Genomic DNA, 24,676 nt, shown 5'->3' with positions numbered 1-24,676 from the left:
AGGTTTCCACCCCTTCCCCAAGTAGGTAGCTCGTGTCTCCACTGGCAAAACATGTCTCATGCAGAAGAGACTCTAATCCAAACAGTAAGAGCGATCACAGTATCTTTTATTCTACTTTATTTATTGCCCCCTCTAAAAATATACATATATATTTTCTAGCCTATGTAAACTTAATCCCTTCTACTGATTATAATCAAGAAGATTTCTACAAAGAGTACCAATTTTATTATTAGGTTTGTTACAACCTTCAGTGACATCAGATAGTATTAGAGTTTTCTCCTAAACTTATCTTGGCTCATGTAAAGTGAGATGCTTAATAAAACATCTCATATAATCTCTTGTAACTAGTAGGTTGCAACAAACGCTAAGTTAGTAAGTGAATAAATGAAAGAGGGAAAGAAAGGAAGGAGGAAGAGTTGGTTGGTTCTTTGGTTGACTGTAGAGCAGGGGGTCCCAACTGGGGCAATTTTGTCCCCTATGTGACATTTGGCAATGTCTGCAGACATCTTTGGTTGTCACAACTCGGGGGGAGTGTTACTGGCATCTAGTGAGTAGAGACCGGGGATGCTGCTGACCATCCTACAATGTACAGGACAGCCCCACGACAAAGAAGTATCTGGTCCAAACTGTCAATAGTGCTGAGGTTGGAAACCCTTGCTGTCGAGTAGTAAGTCAATACATTTTTCTCTATGGGAGGATAAGTAAGAACAGCCACTCTGATATGGAGAAAGGAGAGAATGACATCGAATTTTTCAGAACAAACTAAATAAAAATAAAATATACAAACCAACTGATATAACTAATTAGAATCACATAAATTTATAGTCTAAGAAGATAGAGTAAATGGAGTGCTTGTAATAGAATGAAATCAGAGTAGCTTTTGACAAAAGTCATGCATTCTATCTTCTGATATGCTTTTCCCCCCTGTTTCGTCTTAATAGTCCTTCCTCTACCTCGCCTGGTATATGACTATGTCCATTCTTGGACACTATAACAACTTTTTTTTTGCTGCTCATCTTCTTGACATTGCTATGGGATTCAAGACGTTAAGAACCATCTTGTCATCAGTAACTCACAATGGCAAACAGGTAAAAGTTTATCTTTTTTCCCCCCTGCAAAAGCCAAAAAAGCATCAAACTATACCAAGAAAAATAAAACCAAACTTCAAATGACAATGTACAGTTTTAAAAATTTTTGTGAATGGAGGATCTGCACTTTTTCTCTTATAAACCATGAGGAGGAGGAGTTTGAGAGTCCCCTAGACCCACATTCATGTCTTGGCTTGACCAATTAGCTGTGATCTTGGATAAACTATTTAATGTTTTAAAATCTCAACTCCCTTCTTTTGTAAAATGAATACAATAAAAGCACCGACCTTATAGGGTTTTTGTGAAAATTAAATAAAAACATAAATGTGGAGGTCTTAGCTCAGGCCCTGGCACATATGAAGCACTCAGGAAAATAGTTATTATTTTGTTCCTAATGTGGTATTTGCTCCAATTGATACTTTGGGAAACCAAAATGTGTTGCAGCATCCTGATGCACTAGTTGTACAGGTAATGAAACATGAGATGCTGCATTCTTAAGTTCATGTGGTATCTTAACACTGGATATTCATGTGCTCTTCTCTCTACTTGTAAATTGGACAAAAAGAATAATAATGTTTCATACTTGACAAGGTCCTACTTACTTGCAGGAAAACTGGCTTAGTTCCAGATAATCAACTTGCATTCTAATGGAACCCAATTGTAATGTTAAAATTTTCATTATCAATAGACTTCTTATAGAAGCGTGCATTTATTGATTCATTCTCTATCAAGTGTCCATTGGGAGGGAATACATTCTATGTTAGTTATTTAGATTAACAGAGTCCTTCCTTTCCAGAATCTTAAAATCCAGCATATTTTTGAATCAGTGCCCTTTCAAAAAACTCAAACTCTGTCCACAGTTCCATTCACATTATCATGATCTTTAGTTTTCTAAATTTCAGCACGTTGTTCTTATATATGTCACCTTAGTTTCTGAATATGAATATGACATGCATGGCACATTATGGGTCCAGTGACAAAAAGCATACTCTGCTTGATCATCAGTCACTTAGTAAATTGATTTTGAGCTCCCAATATATTTAAAGGACTGGAGATGCTGAATCTATTGTATATTTCCACGGCGAAGGTCTAGCACTTTCAATCAATTTCTGAACTCTTGTAATTATTCCTTTTCTTTTTGAGGTATCAATTTTTCATTTGCAGAAATACATAGAGCTTAATAGTTTTTATAGGTAAAACGTGCAGAAATTTACAGTGGCTTTGTACTTAATTGATAGAAGTGAATTAAACCCTCTATTAAGATAACATGTTTTCTCCAGATAATTATAAAGTGGCTTTTAAAAGACTTAATATATACCACCACAGTCAAGAACATAGGGATGTGATGTAATCAGAGGAAGTAGACGTAAAAAATAATGCGTTTTAGTGTGTTTAGAATTTCTGGGATATAACTAGAAATATATTTTCACCAACTTGGTGAAAGTCACATTTTTAACTTATACATATTCTACAAAATACACGTATAACGTATAGTTTGGAATTAAAGAAAGATTACGTAGAGCTGGAACTGTGACTTTTAATTATATGTTGAGAAAATTAGTCTTCAAAATAGCATTGGTTATTAGCTATTAAGGTGTCTTTCACTTTGATCATTGCTTTATGTTAACAAAGCTAGACTTCTCAGTTCTATTTTTTTTGAATATTTATATTACACATTATTAACAGTTGTACATTTCCAGATGTTAGAAGCAATACAAATTCCTGTTTTAAGATGTACTTGAAGGAAAAAATGATTTACAATCCTTCTTACTATCATAACCAAAATGACATAGTTTTTATTAGGAATGTAAATTATCAAAAGGGAATAGACCTTATAAAAAGAGAGAAAGTACTCAATGTAGTATCTACTACAAAATATTTAGATAGTAGAAAAATGAACAATTTAAGCTGCTTATTAATATTATTAATATCATTTTGGGTGTGAAACTAAATCAGTTTATTCATATTCCAGCTATAATATGCATTCATTAGCCAACTACATACTCAAATTTTGCATAAATTACTCTGACAACTTGATAAATAAAGAGAAGATGAAAATAAATTTCCCCCACTGGGGGCTGAGAAAGTATGGTATGAGGTATGGATCCCATCAGCTTCTAGTCAGTAAATCCAGCTAAGTACTTGTAGACTGCCCCCGCCACACACAGGTGTCACTATGCCAGTCATATATGTCTTGTATTTCTAATACGTGTTCAATGTCACATTGCCTTCCAGCTTGTGTTAACTGTCGGCTTATTAGCTGTCGTCGTGTACCTATATACTGTTGTAGCGTTCAACTTCTTCCGAAAATTCTACAATAAAAGTGAAGATGGTGATACGCCAGATATGAAATGTGATGACATGCTAACGGTAACTTCATACACTTTGATCTCATACGAGTGGAAAACATTCTCCTGCTTCTTCAATCTAAGTAATTGTGTAGTCATTCTTTAACAGTGAAGAACAGAAAATAGTGTACACAGTAAAAAGTTGTGTAGTTCTTTAAAGAATCAACAATTTTCGTTTTTCATGAAACATAGAGGACCGTTTCTGCCGATTTTGCGCAACTACTGCACCAACCTGATAATTAGTAGAATTCCTGAGTAAAGTACTTAGAACTGGAAGGATTAATGTAAACACTTTATTCTATTGTTCGTATATTCCAGGACAGCAGGTAAAATTATTTCCTTGGAGAACATTTGAGCCTTAGTTATTTGTTTGCTTTAATGACTTTAACTGAAGTTACTAAAGTCCAAAAATATCTCTCTTAATAGAACTGTTAGTTTTTGCTTTCGCGTTGAATGTCCTGGCTTAAATTACCTTTTAAGTCTTGGCTTTAAAATCAACAGATGTTAAAGCTTACATATTGCTTTAACCCTGTTCTATAACCTGCCTCTGTGATATTGGCAAATCAGAAATTACCATCCATGAGATCTTAGATTGGGAAGGGGAAAATTAGACAAAATACATACTTCCAGCTGGAAAGAGATGCATCCTTCAGTGAGCTCCAAATTGAAATAGCTACGTAATTGGGGTTGGTGGTGTAAGTAAAAGAGACTGACGTGATACTGAAATTACTCTAGAAAAAGTAAAAGTTCCAAAAGACTAATGAGAGAGAACTACTATTATTATAAAGACTAAATAATTAAGACAGTTTTTGTACTAGAGAATGACAAATCAGTGGAACAGAATAGAATTTAGAAATAAATTCAGATACATATGAAAATTAAAAATATGATAAAAGTGTCTTTTGAAATCATAAAATGAAAAATAATTCAATAAATAGTATTGGTACCATGGACACGCTATTTGGGGGAAATTGATAAAAATGGATACCAAACTAGTTATTTAAATGAAAAAAATTCTGAATGGAACAAATATTTCAACGCAAAAAAAAAAAAGAAACAATAAAAGTTAGAACAAAATTTGACTTTTGAAATAACAATAACAATTTTTAAATGGGGAAATGTCTTTCTGAGTATGACATAAAACCTACGATTTATGAAAGCATAAAAAATTACTTTAAAAAGGAACAACTATAAACAAAGTCTTAAAGACAAATGACAAACTGGGAAAAATATATTCAACACTATCACAAAAGGCCAATTTCCTTAATTTACAAAGTCCTTATTACATCAGTAAGAAGAAATAAATAAGCCAATATAAAAATGAGCAAATTATATGACTAGACAATTCACAGTAAAATAAGTTCAGTCAGCTTGTAAATATGGGAAGATGCTGAGCCTCTATCATAATTAAAGAAATGCAAAACAAAACAATCGGTTGCCACTTTTACCTATCAGGTTTGCAAAATATTGAAGTTTGTTAGTACCCAGAGGTGTTAAATTGATGAAAAAACTGGCACTTCCGTGAACAGTTGTTGGCAATTTAAATTAACACAGCAATTTTAGATAAATTTTGCAATATCTATCAAATTTTTAAATGTACTGTCCTTTGACTTGTCAGTTCCACTACTAGTAATTGACCTAAATGTTTATTCACAAATATGCCTCTGTATGGTCAAATATATTAGCTGCTCTCACAAATTGGACATAATCTAAATTCTCATCAATAGAGTCTTGATTAAATCAATTATGGTAAATCTGCAGAATGGAAAAGTATGTAGCTATTTAAAAATTAGACTGTACATGCTGATATGAAAAGACATACAAATTACATTTAAGTGGGGAATAAAAAGCAAGATTCTGAACAGCATTATGGTAGGATGCTAATTGTGTAAGATCACACACACACACACACACACACACGTTAGAATGTAAGTATTAGATATGCTAGGATATGCATACAATTTTTCTGGAAGGACACACAAGAAACTGTTAACAAGGGTTCCTACAGGGAGCAGGACCACAGATCAGGGAGAGAGAAAACTCATGCAATAAGAACCTGACTGGTCACTAGTAGTCACAGCCACCAGAGTCACTAACATCGGACACTTTGCCACCCCTCCCTGCTTCCCCACATCCCCCAACCTCCCCATTCCAGGCCCAGGGAGGAAGATACTTTAGAGACCCTTCGTCTCCCCTTCTGTGCGCTGCCTTTAGTATCCACCTTGTCTCTCTACCCCATGACCCTGAAGACTTGGGATGGCGCTGGCTAGAGGCAGGGAGGGGAGCAGAGGGCTGGAGGAGTCAACAAGGTACAAAGGAGGGTCAGTAAGTACTAACAGCAGGCAGTTGTACCTACACTGACTCCAGGGAGATCCATTTGTATTCCAGGAGAAACACTCCAGTAGTTCTGAATCTCAGAATCCACCAGCCTCAAGTCAGAAGGTTGTACTGAGGCGATTCACTCCCAGAGGATATGATGCTCAATGAATTGTTCAAGATTGGTGCAGAGTAGGGATGAGTTCAGATAGTGATATTCAGTGGCGTATGTTAGGTCATGGGAACAATATGCGACTTAACATCCCCCTCTCCTACCACAGTAAGACCCCTGCAAGATCCTGGTCTCTCCTTCTAACATCATGAGTCCTATTTGACCCTGTTCAAGTTGTCCTCATAGTATCCTTAGATGACTACATTTTGACTCTCACTGTCAGTATGAGTTTCCATTGCTTTGTTAATTTTGCCAATATCCTTATTATGAGAAGAATCCATACATTATTTGAACAAGAGGTGAGTTGGGAAGACAACTGCCTTCACCTGGCTGATGTTACCCAATTATATGGGACGTGTATAGAGAGGGAGAGAAGTTGGCCTCACTTTAGGAGGAGGAAATAAAGCCTCTTGATGTTTTCCACTGTGGGCTCAGGTCAGAGCTAGAGCCTGGATTATGTTCAATTTGGGGGATTTCTGTCCTTATGAGTGAGACTACCTCTGACCAGCTCTGTTGTAGATATTTATATCTCTACTCATAATAGTAAATGTACTGTCTTGCCTTTGGCTGAGGTCAGGTTGGAGGCATCTTAACTATGCATCTTAGATGTTTCTTTCTTACAAGAGAAAACTCAGTTCTGACACAAACTACATCTCACTCCAAGCCCTTTCACAGCTACATACAGCTGCCAATCAGTTGAACCAGACAGGAGTCTGTGTAGTTTCCCACATGCCCATATCCAGCTGATTGTCCTTAAACATTATCGTATCAGGGGCTGGCCCTGTGGCATTGTGGTTAAGTTCGGCACACTCCACTTCGACAGCCCGGCTTTGCAGGTTGGGATCCCAGGCACAGACCTACACCACTCATCAAGCCATGCTGTGGCAGCAACCCACATATAAAATAGAGGAAGATGGGCATGGATGTTAGCTCAGGGCCAGTCTTCCTCAAGCAACAAGAGGAAGATTGGCAATAGATGTTAGCTCAGGGCCAATCTTCCTCACCAAAAAAAAAAAAAAAACGACAAAAAACCAAACTATTTTATCAAAGGCCACGTTACCTAGATTAATGTTACGAATGCTTGTGCAGTGAGGTTTTGAAAAAGCCAAGAACGGTTAAAATGTAACTGATCACTTAAAGTTGTGCTCGTTAAAGTAGAGGCTTAGGAAAACTAAGCAGCCAGCAAGTCAGAGAGGTAGGAAGTAGAGAGTGGTAGGATTTAATTTCTTTAATTTAGTTCTCAAGGTAATCCTTTCTTTGTGCCAGTCTCTTTCGCATTTCTTTTCACAGGGTGAAATCCAGTGTTCTCATTTGAGACAGGTTTTCCTCACTCCTGTCATATTTTATCGGCATCGTCCTGAGTGTCCATTACGTTTGTTGTTTCTCCGGTCTGAAGGAGCATTTTAGGTTTTCACAGGGACGAAATTCACCCTTCCAGTGTTTCATAACTTACAGCAGGTGGCACTGTAGCTGCAGCTTTGCAGACTCAGTGATGATTCACACTTGGATTTCTTTCTTTCTTTACTTATTTACTTATTTATTTATTTAGGATCATGGTGTTTTGAGCCTGAGAATCTAATTAAATCAGCAGTATCCTGATAGAATTTGAACCTCTTCTCCAAGAATGTAGGGGGAGAAAGTGAAAAGTGATCTAAAGTTCTAAAGCCCAGGGCAAAAAGACGATTGTAGCTAGATAGCCAGGGAGACTGGCCTGGCGTATATAAGGACGTTCATCTGAAAAGGAGTGTTCTCAGCCTCAGATGCACAGAGGAATCACCAGGCCAGCTCTTTGTAAATCCACAAGTCTTAGGCCAACCCCAAATCGATCCCCTGAATCAGAAACTGCAGGGAAGGTATCCGGACCTGTGTATTTTGGAAAAAACTTCCCAGGTGGTCGAGATAACAAGTACACACCTAGGGAAGTAACCTGCTTAGGTAATTGTTGTAAATCACGATTTTACCCCACCTTCCCAATGAATAATTTGTTTTTTTCTAGTTTGTTCTATCTCTCTCTTTCCCTGTCTGTGTCTGGCTCTCTCCCTTTTTTGCCTAGATAAAGATCTTATAAAGATCTTCACCAATCCACTAGAAACTGGTCCTCCTCAGTGTTTCTTAACGGCAGCATAAACAACGATTAACCCCAGAATATGTCAGTTTAGGAGATGGATGGGTGGAAAGCCATAGAATAGTAAATCTTGAGAATTAACAACTACCTATTCCCAATTTTTGTAGTACCAGGCACCTTCCTTCCTCATTACTTGGATTCTCTGAACAAAGTGTATCATTTTTTCTCCCAGAATTACTTCTCCAGCTCTTATTATCAGGTTTAAGCTGATTCTATGAAAAGGAATGTGGATGAAAGGATTTCCATTTTCAGGAGCAGAGTGATAATTTGATAGCTAAAAGCCTGACAGCCCCATGTGGGTGGGTGTTCCCCACACCACCTCATATTCCACCACACTGGCCACCTACCTGCTGTTTCTGGGGATAACCAGGTAGCAAAGATAAGGTTGGGAAAAATCAGTATCAAAATACCACTGGAGAACTATGCACTTTATTCTTCTTAAATTTAGTATCTTATTAAGCCTAAATAGTCAAATCCACAAGACTCTCCCTATCTTTTTGGCGTGGCCATAAGTCTGTTATTGAAATATGGTGGAATCTCTTCCTCAGTATTCTTAGGGCTGTCATAGATGAAGGTGAGCGGTGAGGAGGGATATTGCCTGGAGAGCCTAGATGGCTGACAAGAGATCTGAAAAGAAGGAAACATCTACTTTGATAATTTAACCTCATCCTGTGGTCTTGTCTTCAACTTTACATGTCTAGAAACTAAAAGTGAATCATTCTCTTGAGGACAGACTCACATTAACCAGGGTCCTAAGAGTCGAATATATGAGTCAGAATACCAACATCCTACTCATTAAGAGTTCATGCAACCAGTCAACACATTCTCTTCCCTATAGAAAAACTCTACATGGAAAACCAAATTGTAATCCAAAAGTCTTGGTCAACAGGAAATAGCAAGAGGAATTAGCTGGATGATCTTAGTCACATACCTGTCAAACAAGTAGGGCTTGGAGAGCTGGAACATTCCAAGACCTGCACTGGGAATGCAGTGGTACATGGTTGACCCACTGTGGGAATTGGTGTGGGGAGCCAAAGGGCCAGAATTTGACATGCAGAAGTGCCAGACCACAGGTAGATTGTCCAAATTGACTCCCCAGCCCAAAGAGGGGGATTGCAAACAAAGCTAAGTGTGGTGAAGCCAGCAAAGGGTGGCCTATGGTAGTGTGTTAAGTAAGAAGTAGGCAGCTGCAATAATCCTCTGTCTATTTCCTGTGGCCACAATTAAGCACATATAGAGACAGATTTGGAGAAAAACATATAATCCCAATTTTTTCTTGATAAAAATAAGAAATGGATATGATAAAAATAATATGCAACAGTATGCAAGAGTATTCAGTGAAAATAAAATTTCCTCTTTTTGCAGATCCACTGTTAACAGTTTCAAGCACTGCTTTAGATGAACAGTTCTAAGAAATGAATGCAGAGTCCTGAGGGATTTGCTAAAGTGACTGTCTTCAAATTTTCACTTCCAGAGATTGATTCAGTATGTGGTACCAGGAATCCAGAATTTTTAAGCCTCCAGGAGATCCAGATGCATAGTTAGGTTTAGGCACCATCGGTCTCTTCGGGCTGTCTCTAGAGAAGGACTTTCCTGGCCCCTCTGCAAGAGAGACCTCTTACCTGGGCTTTAGACAGTTCTCCATCAGCAGAACTGCCTTATGATACTCTTTGTTCATTGGGTACCTGACTGACAAAACTCTTTTTGGAGTGACACAGTCTTTACTTAATTCTGTTCATTAAATTTCAGGCATCTGACCCAGGAAAATTTCACATTTTGCATCTATCTATACATTAGCTGTTGAGCTGTGAGCATTTTAGTGTCACCTCGCTGTCTTCTCTGCCTGCACTTTGTGCTTTTTTAAAGTGATCTGAGAATTTGAGGTCTGTGGGTTGAGGCAGTGAAGTCTCCATGAGAGCAGCTGGTCAGTCATAGCTTCACTGCTCATTCATCCCAAAAGGGATTTTTAATTACCTATCATGTGCTGGACATTATTTTAGGCACTGATGATAGAATAGTAACTGAAGTAATTCTTCTTATAGTGCAGCCAATTCTAATGGAGTGAGATAGATCATAAGACATCAAAAATAAATAAGTAAGATGGAGATACAAGTCTGGAATTCAGGACAGAGACCCAAGGTGTAAGTAATTGGCACAGAGATGATACTTAAGGATGAAACTGAGAAAGTTCCTCAAGGGAGTGTCCTAAAAAAGAAAAATCAAAGAACCCAATGCTGGAGCATTAGTTCATGAAGAGATAGGGAGATGAGGAAGAACTGGCCAAGGAGGCTGAGGAGGAATGGCCAGAAATGTAGAAGAAAACCAGAGGAGTGTGGTGTCTCAACAAGTGAAGGCGCTGTTTCCAAATCTTTGCCCCCTTCATTATGGCAGATGGCAAGTGTGTTGTTTTGCACTGATGGGTGACATCAGTTGGGTAAATAAGAGTGTCTGGAACAGTCTAAGGAGGCCACATGGAAGAAGGATTATTAACTTAGGGTGTAAAGGATGCGTAGGAATGGGATGAGAATGGGGAAGGATATTGCAAGATAAGGAGAATGTGCAAGCAGAGATCTAGAATCAAGAATAGTGTATTTGGAGGAGGCATGGGAAGAGTGGTGGGCGGTGCCTGGGAGCAGTGCAAGATCAACTTAGAGAGGTGAAGGGGAACTAAATTTGAGGCCCTGAAATGGAGAGTGTGGACTTCTGAATGAGGATAAAACACTGGATGCTTTAAGCCAGTGGCTCTCAACCAGTCATGATTTTGCTCCCCAGGGATGCTTGGCAATGTCTGCAGACATTTTTCATTGTCTGTGGGGTGGGGTGCTATTGACATCTAGTGCATAGAGGCCGGGGATCCTTCTAAAATCTCTTACAACGCACAGGGCAGACCTCACAACAAAGAATTATCTGGTCCCAAGTGTCAATGATGCCAAGGCTGAGAAACCCTCCCCCCGAAGCTCTCTGCTGAACCCCTTCTTTTTCTGCAATGGGCACTTGCAGCTGTACTTATTGTTGGTGCTTTAATATTTCAAGGTTTAAACAATGAGCTGCTATTTCTTTACTGCCTCTTCCCACTGTCTTTCTTCTTTATTCTAGATATTAAAGTAGAAAAAACTGTCAGCATCATATTCCATGTATGATAGATGAGGGCATGTTGAGTGTTATTAGGTCTGTTTTCTTCCTAGCTTAGTTTCTAAGATTCCATCTTGTTATACATTGGGCTTTTACTTCCCCTTTCCTATGTCTGCTATGCTTAAAAAAAAAAAATGGAACAATGCAATTAAATATAGTTTTGTGGACCTTAATGTTTTCTTAATAGGATTACCTTACGCCAGATGCTAGTGAGGTATTTTTCATTTTCTGCAAAGTGTGACAGAAGGTGCTCAGCAGAGTGTGCAGTAAAGAGTTTTGCTGAAAAGACAGCAGAGTGTAAGAGCCAAGTGTTTGCATCAAATTACAAATATTGAAACAAAAAGTGTAGAATGCAGAGATTCTCATCATTTTCAGAGTGGAGATTAAGAACTAGAGGGAGAAACTTAGGTTTGTTGAGTATAAAAATGAGCAGTGTTCTTCCAGGAAGTGATACCATTTCTCTCTCTTCCAGTGCTATATGTTCCACATGTATGTTGGGGTACGTGCTGGAGGGGGTATCGGTGATGAAATCGAAGACCCAGCAGGTGACGAATATGAGATCTATCGAATCATCTTTGACATCACCTTCTTCTTCTTCGTAATTGTCATTCTCTTGGCCATAATACAAGGTAAGCACCATTCTCACTGAAGCTCAAGTACATACTGTTGAAGCTAACCTTAAAGTTGGTAAGAATGTCAAGTGTTTTTTGGAAAGGCCAAATAGAACTTTTCCTTTCAGTATTTCTTCATATGAAATCTGTAGAGGGGAAAACAAAGGAGCATGGGACCCTGGCATAGGGGATGATGGCTACCGGTTCTTTGGCCTCCTTTCAAATAATGTAACGGAAAGAGCACTTTCCTGGGTTTGATTCCCAGCCCTGCTACTTACTGGCTTTAAAATTTGGGATGGGTGAGCCGTATAACCTCTTTGGGTCTATCAAATGGAAGTTATATAAATCTCTAAGCCATAGGCTTGTTGAAAAGTTTTTTAAAAAAATGATGTACATTCAATGAGTCCTGTGAGAATGGTGGTATTATTCAGATTTGAAGAAACTGAACCATAATAAGTCTAAGTACTTTGGCCAAAAAGCTAAAAAGTGTCACAGCTGGAATCCAAACCCACGGAGTCTAGACCCGGAGCCCCTCACTTGCAACCACAGTGCCATATTGACCCACGAGTTCTTCCTTGTACTCCAGGGTAACTTGGAGTGTGGTGTTTTCCTTCCTTAGAAAAAAATCACTCATGTTATCTTTTTCTGCTTACACATTTATCCTAGCTTGAATTAAGTGGCTATAAATGTGATAGTATCCTCTATGTTCTACAGGCATAAAATGGTACTTTTTTTTTTCAGTAAAGTACATGAGCAGGTTTAAAGGATTCATAATCCATCCTTTATGTCTTTACTGAGTGTAACAGTGATGTGTTTTATTAGAGGGCGCAGTCAGAGAACATTTGGAAGAAAATGTGCCTCCAGCAAGTCCCAGGAGAAAAAAGGAGCTGAAACAAGACAGCGCGATGCAGTTAGTGTCTGATTGTAGCAATTAATAACATTATGAAAAGATTATTTATGAGGAACTTATGGAAAAAAATGATTTGAGGCAAATTTCTCACAGTTAGCATGGTACTGTTTGATTTCCGAATTAGTTCTTGAAAATCTTTTGAGTGGAGTTTTCTGTACTTACTGTGAATCTCAAAAGTTCTGTCTCAGTGTGAAGCAGGTAGCAACATGCTGTCTCTAAGTTAACTGTGCCAAGCCAACTGAAGGTTTTTCCTCCTCTGTCACTTCTTTTTTAAACCCTTTTTCCAGGAGTGTATGCCCAATAACTGCGTGAATTTCTGCCCCTAAAGAGATGATGCCACTGCCCTCATAGGAGTCGTGTGTGTGCTCACACCTTTTACCATGTTCTGAGCGTTTCTCAACATGGCTGTACATTTTCCCTTTCTTGGAAGGATTAGCCAAAGGACTATGAGTTTAATTATTATTCTCTGGTTGGTAAAGATTAAATTGTGTCTTTGTCTAACACTAGGTTTAATTATTGACGCTTTTGGAGAACTAAGAGACCAACAGGAGCAAGTCAAAGAAGACATGGAGGTAAGTCTCTCTGTTTCCGACTCAGCTCTTTCGTTGTGGTGGGCACTGACTTTCCTCAGCATCTTTATCAGAGAATCATGAATGTGGGAGAAAGGAGTGAAAGACTTCACCAACGTGTGGCTTCCTTGGCCTATTCTCGATTTAGGCAATAGATATAATTGAGCAGTGTGCTAGGCTGGAACCGTGGTGGGCTCTGAGTAAACGAGATTACAGAGCAGTGTGGTGAGCCCTTTATAGGGGGAGACCGTCTGTGCTGGGGTCTCCGGGGCTGGTGTCTAATTTCTTCTGGGTTGATTAGGGAAGTTCCTAAAAGAACGGATGCCCAAGCTGAGGCCTGAAGATTGCAGAGGTACGAGTTTGAGAGAGAGAGAGAAGGACAGTTTAGGCAACCTCCTGAACCACCCCCGCTCCCCGGCCCATGCACATCTCCGGGGTACCATTCTGTGAGAATGTCATCACCCAAGGTTATAGATACCAAGATTCTGATTTTAGGGAATTTGATATGCAAAATTTTCTTTGGAAGCATAAGTGGTTCAAGATGAAGCATTACATTCTGGTGATGGGCTGGAGAGGAAGGCCTGCTAATTAAGAGCCTAATAACTCATTTGTGAAATTTACAGTGTAACTTACAGGCTGTGGGAAATAAAAGGGTTTTAAGCAGAGCAATGAGGTGATCAGATTTACATTTTAAAAAGATAACTACGGTTTAAAATATGGGGAATGAACTAGAAACTGGCAAGACCAGGAGCAGGCTGTCAGCATTTTCTAGGTCGGAGATTAAGAGGCTTTTGCTAAAGAAGTGCCACTAAGGATGCAGGAATCAAATGGACTCAAGTAGTGCTTTGGAGTTGGCGTGAAAAGGAGTTGGTGATTGGCCAAATGCAGAGGATGAAGAGTTTGGAGCAAGCAAGGATGACACCCAGGTTTCCGGCATGAACCACTGAAAGGATGGTGGCTCGATTGCACACAGTAACGGAAAGAGATGACACAGAGGAAGAGCAGGTTCCTGGATAAATGTGAACCTGTTTAGTTAAGAGACATTGAGTGGTATAAAGACCTCGTGGCTGAATGTGGCCTCTCTGCTCTCAGCAGCTGTTGATCAATAAGGCAGGGAGAATTTTACTAATTATCTTAATCATCTTGATTCAAGGCCCTAGAATCAAGGGCATTATAAACATGCCTCCTATGGTAGTAAACAGCTATAAATTTGCAGGAAAGATGAGCATCTGGAGCCACATGAGGACAATAATTATTGAATTCATTTGAGCTGACACATATGAAATTCTAATAATAAAATGGAAGGCCTGCCTCTCCTTGGGTTTTCTGTGCCAGGCCGGCAGATGGCAGACCTAAGCAGGTGCTGCTCTGTAGGCTGCGTGAAGAGAGCGATGGTTGGGACGAGGAGGAAGCAGAGAGAGCAGGCACCCCATGCCTAGAGTAGAAAGTTATCCCATTGGTTAATCGTGTACCTAGCACAGTGCCTGGCTCATGGCAGACTCTCTCTGAACCGTTGACTGAATGCCTCACAGCTTGGCTCTCCCCAAATGGAAATAACCTGTGCCTTCCCCGTTTGGTCATCAGACTTTGTCCAGGTAGATGCCAAGTTTGCAGTTTCAGTTGAGGACACAGTCAATCCTGCCTTGATAACTTTAGTCAATGTCATGAACAAGGGCAATCACTAAGCCTGGGCATTCTTGCTTAGGCTGGAGAAAATAAGGAAAAAACGTTGCTTTTCAGCCATCATTATCCTGTTCTCTTCTTTCTGCATCTGTTGCTTCTTGCTACTGGTACCTATGTCATTTAAACCTACAGCACGATAGAGTTGTGGCCACAGTTAAATTGATATTCATGTGCCTGGCACAGCCTTCTACGATGATCTTTTACATATATTGAATAAATGAAATAGAAATAGCTGCCCCTAAGTGATGAGTTGTGTTTTCCTTTCTGAACTCTGACATTGTAATGTTTCCCTTTGTCTTCTAGACCAAATGCTTCATCTGTGGTATAGGCAATGATTACTTCGACACAGTGCCACATGGCTTTGAAACCCACACTTTACAGGAACACAACTTGGCCAATTACCTGTGAGTGTGCGCGTCTCATACTTTTCAGCCTCTCAAGACCCGCCATGCCCCACCTCTGCAAGCCTGAGAAACAGGAGAGGGTTCTGCTGCTTTTGCTTTCTCTCTGAGCTCAGGCTTCATATACCTCGTTGAGAGAAAGACCCACAGCCAGTGGTTCTCTTTTCCTCAGAAGTAGATTGACTTAAGAAGTGAAGTTGCAGCCCTTCATGTGAATGATTTTTCTAGAATGTGAAGTGAAAAGATGGAAAAGGAAAAGCAGAATACGTGCTGAGCCTCTCTCAGAGCCTAGGCAGCGTTTACCACTTTGAATGAGAATACTCCAGCCGCTTCCTAGAGATATGTGAATCTCCATTTTTCTTTTCTGGGGGCCTACAGATCTCTTTAGGCACTATTGGAAACACAGTTAAAAGTTGCATTTTTTTCCCCAATACATAGAAATCTGGCTGTTATTGGGACTACCCAAAACTGCAGTTTGGTAAAATATTATTCTTAGTTTCTAACCCAATTTTAATATCAAACAGAAGAGATTCAGAGTAGCATGGTAGCCAAAAAAAATGTGGGCTTTGGAATTCACAGCTGTGTGACATTAGGCAAGTTATTTCACCTTTTTAGTCCTTGGTTTTCCAAATGGAGATTGCAATTCCTGCCCCATGAGTGAAGAAATGTGGATACAGTTGCAGGTGGGGTCTGGCACTGAGGCTGGCATATAGAAGTTCCCAAGAAGCATAACTTGATCTGTGTACACACTTTAGCTCCTTAGAAAAAATATTTTAAAAGAAGGTTAAGCTTTTGGTCCCCGTAGCATTTTTTGCCTTGTAGTTTTAACCCATTTCTTTGCTCTGCCAGCAGTGTAAACAGTTAGCCCATAGCAGGACCAGAAGTATCTGTTTATGCTGATATTTCCATGTAATCCATTTCTGATTATTTTCTCTGTCTGTAGGTTTTTTCTGATGTATCTCATAAACAAAGATGAAACAGAACACACAGGACAGGTAAATAAACAGCAACTGTATACCATCTTCTGAAAGAAAGGATGGAAAGAGGAACCCTACATGTTGGAACAAAATGTGTGCATTAAACATTAAGAGGTGGAATTACTTTCAAAAAATAAGTCATTGTATCTTAATATAAAATTCCTGTTATCCTGGAGTGTGCAAAGATTGCCTTTGTAGAAAAAGTAAAATTTTAATTTCACATAAAAAAATAAGATTTTATTAGCTGAAAATGCTTAGTTTGGGTTTTGATTATTATAATGTTCTCGATTGCTTAATCAGATAGCAGATGATTTCAAATGAACTTTAACCCACAGTATAAAGATCAGTTAAAAATAATTGCATTCTAAATGTCTGAGGTTCTCCTTAAGCTATTTGAAATTCTCCCTCCACAAATATTCACCTCCAATTGTTAATAGTTTGAATTTGAAGGGTACAATTAATAATAATAATATTTTTAAAAGAACTCTCAAAAACCTATATCGCAAATAGGCTTTTTGTCATTATTATATTATGGTTAGGATAAAGATTGATTATTTTTTTATTATCAGAAGTAAATAAGGTCTAGTATAGTTAGGAACTATCTAAATGAATTTGGGCTTCTCCAATTGCATGATTCTGTGTAATTACACAATTATACATATGTGATAGATATATAGCATCAAATTTGAGTTTCTTATATTTTGTGGAAACACACAGATCTGGGGGATAGACATGATGTCAATACATTTCCTTTACGTTTACAGGAATCTTATGTCTGGAAGATGTATCAAGAAAGATGCTGGGAATTTTTCCCAGCAGGAGATTGCTTCCGGAAACAGTATGAAGACCAGCTGAATTAAGCTCCGACCCAGATCACCTCCAAAAACCAAAACATACACACTCTCTCTCTCTCTGTGTCTCTCTGACTCTGTCTCTCTCTCGCTGCTCTCTTGGAAACATCTTGCTGATTTTGTGAATTGCCAGCATTATATGCTTTCTGAGAGCAGTGAAGCTGTTTCTGAAGACCTGACTGTGTTTTCCCCCCTACCTTGTGTATTTTCTTTGAGAATAAAGACTGAAGAATAATCTAAATTCATACCCAGACAAAATAGGAACTCTGGAAAGAAAACCATTCCGGACACTCTCAATCATAACACAGACAGACAGATTTCCTTCTGGGACTCCTGGAAGTCTCCCTGAGCTACGGGACATGCACAGACAAGCCTGGCAGCCACACTCATCCAGCCTCTTTAGTTCACCATCCTGAAAGGAACCCTCTAATGGTCACAGAGCACTGTAGCACTTAACAGATTGCCGTGGACACCAGTTACGAAAGGAAATAGTGCCTTACTCTATGTGGGTTGAGCTATGCAGAAGATATGTGCATGAAAAATCATCTTCATTTTCTTTGTGTCGACCTTTGTTTTTCTTAGATTGATTTTGTGAGGTTTTTTTCTTTTATTCTTTTCTTTGATGGGGGAGGGTAAGAAAAGCAGTTTGTGTGCACCATTTTAAAAAGACGGGTGGCCTGTCTCAGGACGAGAGGAGGCTCTTCTCATTCAGTTAATTCACATTGACCCTCCCCCTGCGCTCTTGCTGTTATTTTGGTAATGCTCTGATGCAACATTGCAACTTTATGAAATCTTTGTATGAAAACAAAAAGACTGCAAAAAATACACTTTCAAGAGAAATAATTCATCGCATGTTTATTATGCAAGTGTAAACAAACAAAGAAAACCTTCAGAAGCAAGTTGATAAACGTGAGAGAACTTTCACGGTAATTATACTCATAGTGATAAAGTGTCGTGGGCTTAATTGTATCTTTGGAGCCAGTGTCATCCACCAACGATACATTGTGAACTTGACAGTAGTTTTGGGTTTTCTCTTTCTTTCGGCCACCTGTGATCGGTTGTGATTAAGGACTTCTTGTCAGGCCATTTTTTAATCTCAACGCTGAAGCAATATCCATTCAGGGATTTCATGAGTTGCATCAAAAAACAGGGATGATGATATCGGTCACTCCATCTTGAGTCCTTTTAAATGTAACGCTAATCTTTACAAATAAAAAGACAGATTCAGAATGGAAGCAAGGTCATTTTGCAAACATTGGAGCTCTTTTATTACAAGTCTGCTTGTTAATTTTAGAATTGTAAAACTGCTCTGATTAAACTATTTAACTAACTTTCTCACCCTCTTCTTTCTCCATTCCACTTATAACTGACATGTTATAAAACCTTGAGCTTTTAACTTGAGGGGGTCGAGGGCAATCCAAACACCGCCCTCTGGCCTTTCCCACTGTCAGACTTCCTTGTCGCTAAGCAAGTTTGCCGCGTTTATGATTACAGAACTTCAGAGTTATCGGGCATTTTGAATCACCTCCCCCCACCCCTGTCATTTTGCAGTCTTGGGGTCATCAAGATTTCTTGAAAACCACCAAAGACAGAAAAATCACTATCTCCCAAATCGTTTAATTTTTATACAGCTCTCATTTTAGAAAGCTCTTCCTTGCTCAGGGCAAATTCATTTCCCCATAATAATAGGGATCCATTTTCTGTCTTAATGTGAAAGAGAATTGGTACACTAGTAAGTGGTGTATTAAACACTCAAATGCTAATTGATCATTTGCTGTGTGCCAAGGACTGTGCTGGGTATCATCTGTCATTTTTCAGCTTATCAGCACACCAGAGCTATAGTACCTGGATTTTCCATTTGTCTTTTGGTTTCATTTTTATTTGGGAGAAGGAACCAATCTGGCTGCTCCGTGGGAGTTTCCAAGCCTACTCAGGGAGGTGATCTTATGTTCTGAGGAGTCTGAATAAAATAAATCAGGTCAGCTCTATAAAACATCAAAGAGCACATTCCTCTTTGCCATGAAACACTACAGAGGAAATGTACAGTGGAGAGGAATAAATATTTTTCCAGGACATAAAATCTGATAGATTCAGGTCTTCTATTTTTAGTGCCAGAGTCAGAGTTGACATGTAACAACAGTCCAGGTGAGAGATGAGCGAACAAATTCCTAGTTGTCACCTGGAGTTTGCAGACTCACATGGACTCTCCTGACTGTTTGCTCCTGGCTTTAGAGCCCTGGGAGTTGGCAGGCAGAGTGCTCAGGGAGAAAGAGAAAGAGGCTGAATTCAAGACAGGAAGCTTCCCTCCACCCGTGGACTTCGAGCATCAGTGTTGGAAGAAAAGTAAAGGAGCTGAGCTGGTCACTTTAGAAAGCCACCCACTGCCCGACCTCGTCATTGGAGGACAGTTAGAGGGGGACACCTCTTTGTTCCCTTCTCAAGGCCTCACAGGAAGAGGGGGCTTTTCGTTATCAGCATTATTAATTCTCCCGGGAAATGAATCTCAAACGCAATGTGGCTCTCTACTCCTCTGATTAAACTCAGGGCTGCTTGACTCAAACTCCAGAAATGTAATCCCTTTAGAAATTTTGTATTATACAAATATTCAAACATTCACAAAGAATGTTGTAATATAATGTCTCAGTATCTCTGCTTCAACACTTACAGATATTTTTCTGCCATTCTTATTTCATCTATTCCTCTCCTTTTTTATTTTTTCTTGGAAACGTCTTTTGATCTCACTCCGTAAAATAGACTTAGGATCATAGCTGAAGTTGAAGTTTTCCAAATGCGCTAAATGGTACTTACTCCTTGGACTGATGATGATTATTTTTCTTGGGCAGGAAGCAATTTGTTCTGAGCCCCACAAAAACTCACTTATATGTCATATTATAGTGAAAATACTTTCTGCCTGACTGTAAAAGCATATCTATGAAAATTGTGCATTTTTTCACTGTCTTGCTTGACTCGGGAAATGTTCCTATTTCTTAAGCTCAAATTTTTTGGGTAAATACACCCCCACTGCTGGAAAGGTCTTTGGGTGGCCTTCACTGGGGTGAGAGCCTCATTTACTATGGACAGAGTAAAAGAGAACTTTTAAAAAATGTATTTATTACGTTTACCCAAGCATGGAATTCATGTAAACTTGACCTGGAAAAGGCTTGGACAGTTAGACATTCCCCAAATTATTTCATAAATATCTATTATATTGTGAAGAGGATGACCTCCCTGTCACCTTACTGATGACATTTCTGCCCTACACTCTGAAATATCTGTGACAGAAGCTGGAAAAGGAGCATCTCCATCTTGATACAAGTGCATGGATGGCAGCTGGGTTTTTTAGTAGCCATAAATATTAATAGCACACATTTCTCTCTCTTTTTTTATTTTTGTGAGGAAGATCAGCCCTGAGCTAACATCCATGCTAATCCTCCTCTTTTTGCTGAGGAAGACCGGCTCTGAGCTAACATCTATTGCCAATCCTCCTCCTTTTTTTTTCCCCAAAGCCCCAGTAGATAGTTGTATGTCATAGTTGCACATCCTTCTAGTTGCTGTATGTGGGACGCGGCCTCAGCATGGCGGGAGAAGCGGTGCATCGGTGCGCCCGGGATCCGAATCCGGGCCGCCAGTAGCAGAGTGTGCGCACTTAACCGCTACGGGGTCGACCGTATAGCACACATTTCTTAATGGGACAAAGTCTAAACCTATCACATCACCTACAATTATAATATTTAATTGTGTGGCTAATGTGAGTATTAAATACCTAAATAAATCCTTTAAGTTCCATGTTCCCAAAATTACAGAGTATTTTTAATGTTACAACTCAGTACAAAAACAATGAGCTGCAGTAGCACTAATTTCCTCACATCCATATATAACATTCGAGGGCTTCTAGAATGGTCGAGTTGGCATAGATTTAAGCAGTCATGGTTTAGGTAAGGCAATCCAGACAGGTTAAATGGCTTGGTTGAAGTCGCAAGGCTGGTCCATGGAGGAGCTGGAGCTTTTCCTAAGAAGTCAGGTTTCTTTTTAATTTTTTTCCTCTTGGGATCAGAATGGTTTGAAAAATAACAGGTTTTTTATGACCTAGCAAAAAGGAAACAGGAAAGCAACTAGTTACAAAAGTTTTGGTGAGATAGCATCATTGTTCACCAATATTCTGCTTCTGTGATAAGGGGAATTCTGGAAGTGAGTGTCAAATGAATAACTGGCTTCAAAAGGCACCGTTGGACTCAGCTATTTTCAAATAAATAAACCCAGCATCAATTTTAGTCCGAGACAGTAGAGAACGTTTCATCTTGATACTTTGTTTCAGTATCTGCTTTATTTCTTTATGGAGTTCTGTAGGTTCATGGGTTTTCATAACTGTCCATTAGTTACTTTATTGTGGCTAAAAGATCCAGTTCCAGTTGTAATATTCATCATGATTAAAATAATTTGGATTCATATTTTCTTCTTGAAGATTTTGAATATCATCAGTTGAGGAAAAACCCCCCTAAAAAGGGGATCAAAGAATCCTACATGTTAGCACGTCAATGGTGTTTTAATGGCAAAAGAGCATCTGATTTGCTTTTCTCGCCCACCAACTCCCACACACCCATAATGTGTTCTAATTCCTTCCACACATCATAAAAGTTATAGTTATTTTCTTCCAAGAAACCCAGGAACTTGATATATGTGAACTTCATTTGCATTAAGCATTGCTAAATGGGTGTTTAAATTTCTGTTTGTAGAGAAAAGAATTTACTTTAGTTAACACCACTAAGTATTGTGAAGTGTAAGACTCCTAACATGAACAATACTATATTAACATATAAGCAGAAACTCGAGTTAATAATTTTTTAAAAGACCACCAAACCTGAAAGTTATTGCTCATTGTAATTTGAATTACTTGCAGTTTTGAACCTAATGCTCAAAAATATATTAAAATTAGGTAGGCTAATATTTTATATGCAAACTCAGAAATATAAGCAGATGTAATGTCAAGAGTAAAAGTAATAGATGGGCTTAAGATGATTACACTCTTTATTGGCAGGAAGAGAAATTGGAGATATCTATTTAAGCTTTCAATATTATGACCAAGCTAAGGGCCTCCCTCCTACATAAAATAAATAGATGAATGTAGCAGAAGCCTTGGCAAGATATTATATTATGAATTAATAAAAATTCATAGCCAGATGATGATTGTCAGTTTATTCATCTTTTGTTTATATACATAGGGAAGAAAAACAATTATTTAAGCAGTTTTTTCACCAGTGACGTAAACTGGTAGAAGCATCACTTTTTTTTTTTTTTTTTTTTGTGAGGAGATCAGCCCTGTGCTAACATCCGCCAATCCTCCTCTTTTTTTGCTGAGGAAGACGGCCCTGGGCTAACATCTGTGCCCATCTTCCTCCACTTTATATGGGATGCCGCCACAGCATGGCTTGCCAAACAGTGCGTCAGTGCGCGCCCGAGATCCGAACCAGCGAACCCCGGGCCGCTGCAGCGGAGCGCGCTCACCCAACCGCTTGCGCCACCGGGCTGGCCCCGAAGCATCACTTTTTAACAGAGCATAAATCATGAAATGGCTGCGTATAAAAATGTCGTGAAGGCTACGTTTAGAATGAGCTGAGGCAAAATGCTGCACACGCAAAAGTAAATAATTTATATTCCATACTAGGCGTAATAGCAAGAAAGGAACTAGTTCTTGTTTATCCTGGCCAGTGCCCACGTGGTATTGTCTTAGCTTGGGTGCACTAAAAGATAGCCTGAGGCAAGGATTGAAGAGATGATGCTTTACTGGGGCAGCCAAGTGGCAAAAATGAGTCAAGGATAGATGTGCAGCAATGCAAATGAAGGCATGCATGCACTGGGTACGCTGCACCAGGAGTCCGGAAGAGAGGGAGCTGCTTGGCAGGTGTGTCCAGGTGGCATGCTGGGGCTTCACCAGACATTCTATAGAGAGAAATTGTGCCATGGAATAGTCCATGGGAGGGAGATAGGATACGGAATGATTCTGCCACTTTTCTTCCATCTGTTTCCCATTGGTCGAAGTTTACCTCAAGGTATATCAAGTCCCCCTCAACCTGCTGGATTGAATCATCTGGCCTCAGGAATCCCACTCTTGATGTCGGCTCCATACCCTGTAGTGGGCAGGTGGATCCACGTCTGGGAGTAGGAAAAGGAGCCAGAACCCCCAGTGTGCTGCCAGTTGGCCTGGCTGCACAATTGAGGGCCAATGGGAGGACCCAAGTTGCCAAGGGCAAGAGACTGGCCACCCCAGGTAGCAGAACCATGAGGGCCTGAGAAAAGTTGTCTAGTGTAGGAGACTGAGTTGGAGCCAGCGGCTTGAGGCCCAGGAAGTGGGTGGCATGGAGGAAATCCAAGGAAGCAAATAAGGTTTGGGTCAGATACAAGTGTCCATCCTATATCTTTTGTTTGCTTTTTATACATTTGAAATATTTAATAATCAAAAATGAACGATAAGGAGAAACTAGCTTCAAAGCTTGGGAAAGCGTGGCATCATGCTAACAGGTCACAGAAAGAGAACAAAATTTTCTTAATATTTACTTTACTTCCAATTTCTCCACCAACGAGAATAGTACAATCAATTACTTCAGTGAAAGCAGAAATGGTCTGCTCATTGAGTTTGAAAAATACAAGTTCCTGAAGATGTCATAGGAAAAAAGAAAACAAAACATTTTCTATTTCATTCCAAGAAGTTAGAATCCTTTTTTAGAAATAATAAAAAGAGGGATTTTGTTCAACTTTCTAATGACCTTTTAATCCTTCTGTTCAACAGTGGGCTAGGCAAGTCTGGGAGGTTAAGTGCTCCCTGTGAGAAGTATGTAAGTAGATACTGTATGGTAATTTTTCAGTATTCCTTGGAAAGATATTCTCAGTATGGGTGTATAACAATCATCTGAGAATTTACAAGTAATTCGGATTTCTCAGCCCTACCTACCCCAAAATATTCTAATTTGGAAGGTCTGATGAGGCCCAAAAATCTGCATTTTAAATCAGAATGGTGCCCATTCTCCACCAATGCACAATATTTTGGTACAAGTGGTTCACAGACTACAGTTTAAGGAAACATTAATGATCTTGAGGCCCGTAAGATGCTGTGACTATCTGATAATGACAGGATGCATTGCCCTTCAGGAGCACAAGCCTGGAAGTCAGAGGACTGGGGTCCAGCCCTAGCTCTAGTACTTAGTACCAATATACACTTGGTAAACATTTATTTAACCTGCACTGATGAATTCATTTAACCTGGCTAAGATTGGATTACTTTATCTGATACTTAATGGCAGAATTCTGAGGATCCAAGTTTATGCAAATATTAGGAATTAAAAAACACAATTCAAAGCAAGGGATTTTATATTATTAACTTTCCCAAGTAACAAAATGAGATTTTGCTGGAGATAATCTGCACTCCTGAACCTAAAGATTTTCTAAGACTAAGGAGAAAATTTTATCAGTTCAGTGTATTCATAATTGTAAAACTCAGT

At 39.2% G+C, this 24,676-nt stretch overlaps 1 protein-coding gene across 3 annotated transcripts in view; it reads left to right on the top strand.

Moving 5' to 3' along the window:
* Positions 1-18,695, top strand: part of RYR2 (ryanodine receptor 2) — a 694,605-nt gene extending 675,910 nt beyond the window's left edge. For all 3 annotated transcript variants that reach the window (XM_087431907.1, XM_087431906.1, XM_087431905.1), the window contains 7 exons: positions 942-1,088; positions 3,324-3,458; positions 11,654-11,810; positions 13,210-13,274; positions 15,258-15,358; positions 16,299-16,350; positions 17,097-18,695. In XM_087431907.1, the coding sequence (XP_087288033.1) occupies positions 942-1,088; positions 3,324-3,458; positions 11,654-11,810; positions 13,210-13,274; positions 15,258-15,358; positions 16,299-16,350; positions 17,097-17,192 (753 nt within the window). In that variant the 3' untranslated portion in view covers positions 17,193-18,695. The remainder of the gene's footprint in view (positions 1-941; positions 1,089-3,323; positions 3,459-11,653; positions 11,811-13,209; positions 13,275-15,257; positions 15,359-16,298; positions 16,351-17,096) is intronic.
* The last annotated feature ends 5,981 nt before the right edge of the window (positions 18,696-24,676 follow it).

Source organism: Ceratotherium simum, chromosome 6 (genome assembly GCF_057802395.1).
Source record: "Ceratotherium simum simum isolate JZ-2026a chromosome 6, ASM5780239v1, whole genome shotgun sequence".
In the NCBI taxonomy this organism is placed as follows: domain Eukaryota; kingdom Metazoa; phylum Chordata; class Mammalia; order Perissodactyla; family Rhinocerotidae; genus Ceratotherium; species Ceratotherium simum.
This window is presented reverse-complemented; position numbering and strand designations above follow the sequence as displayed.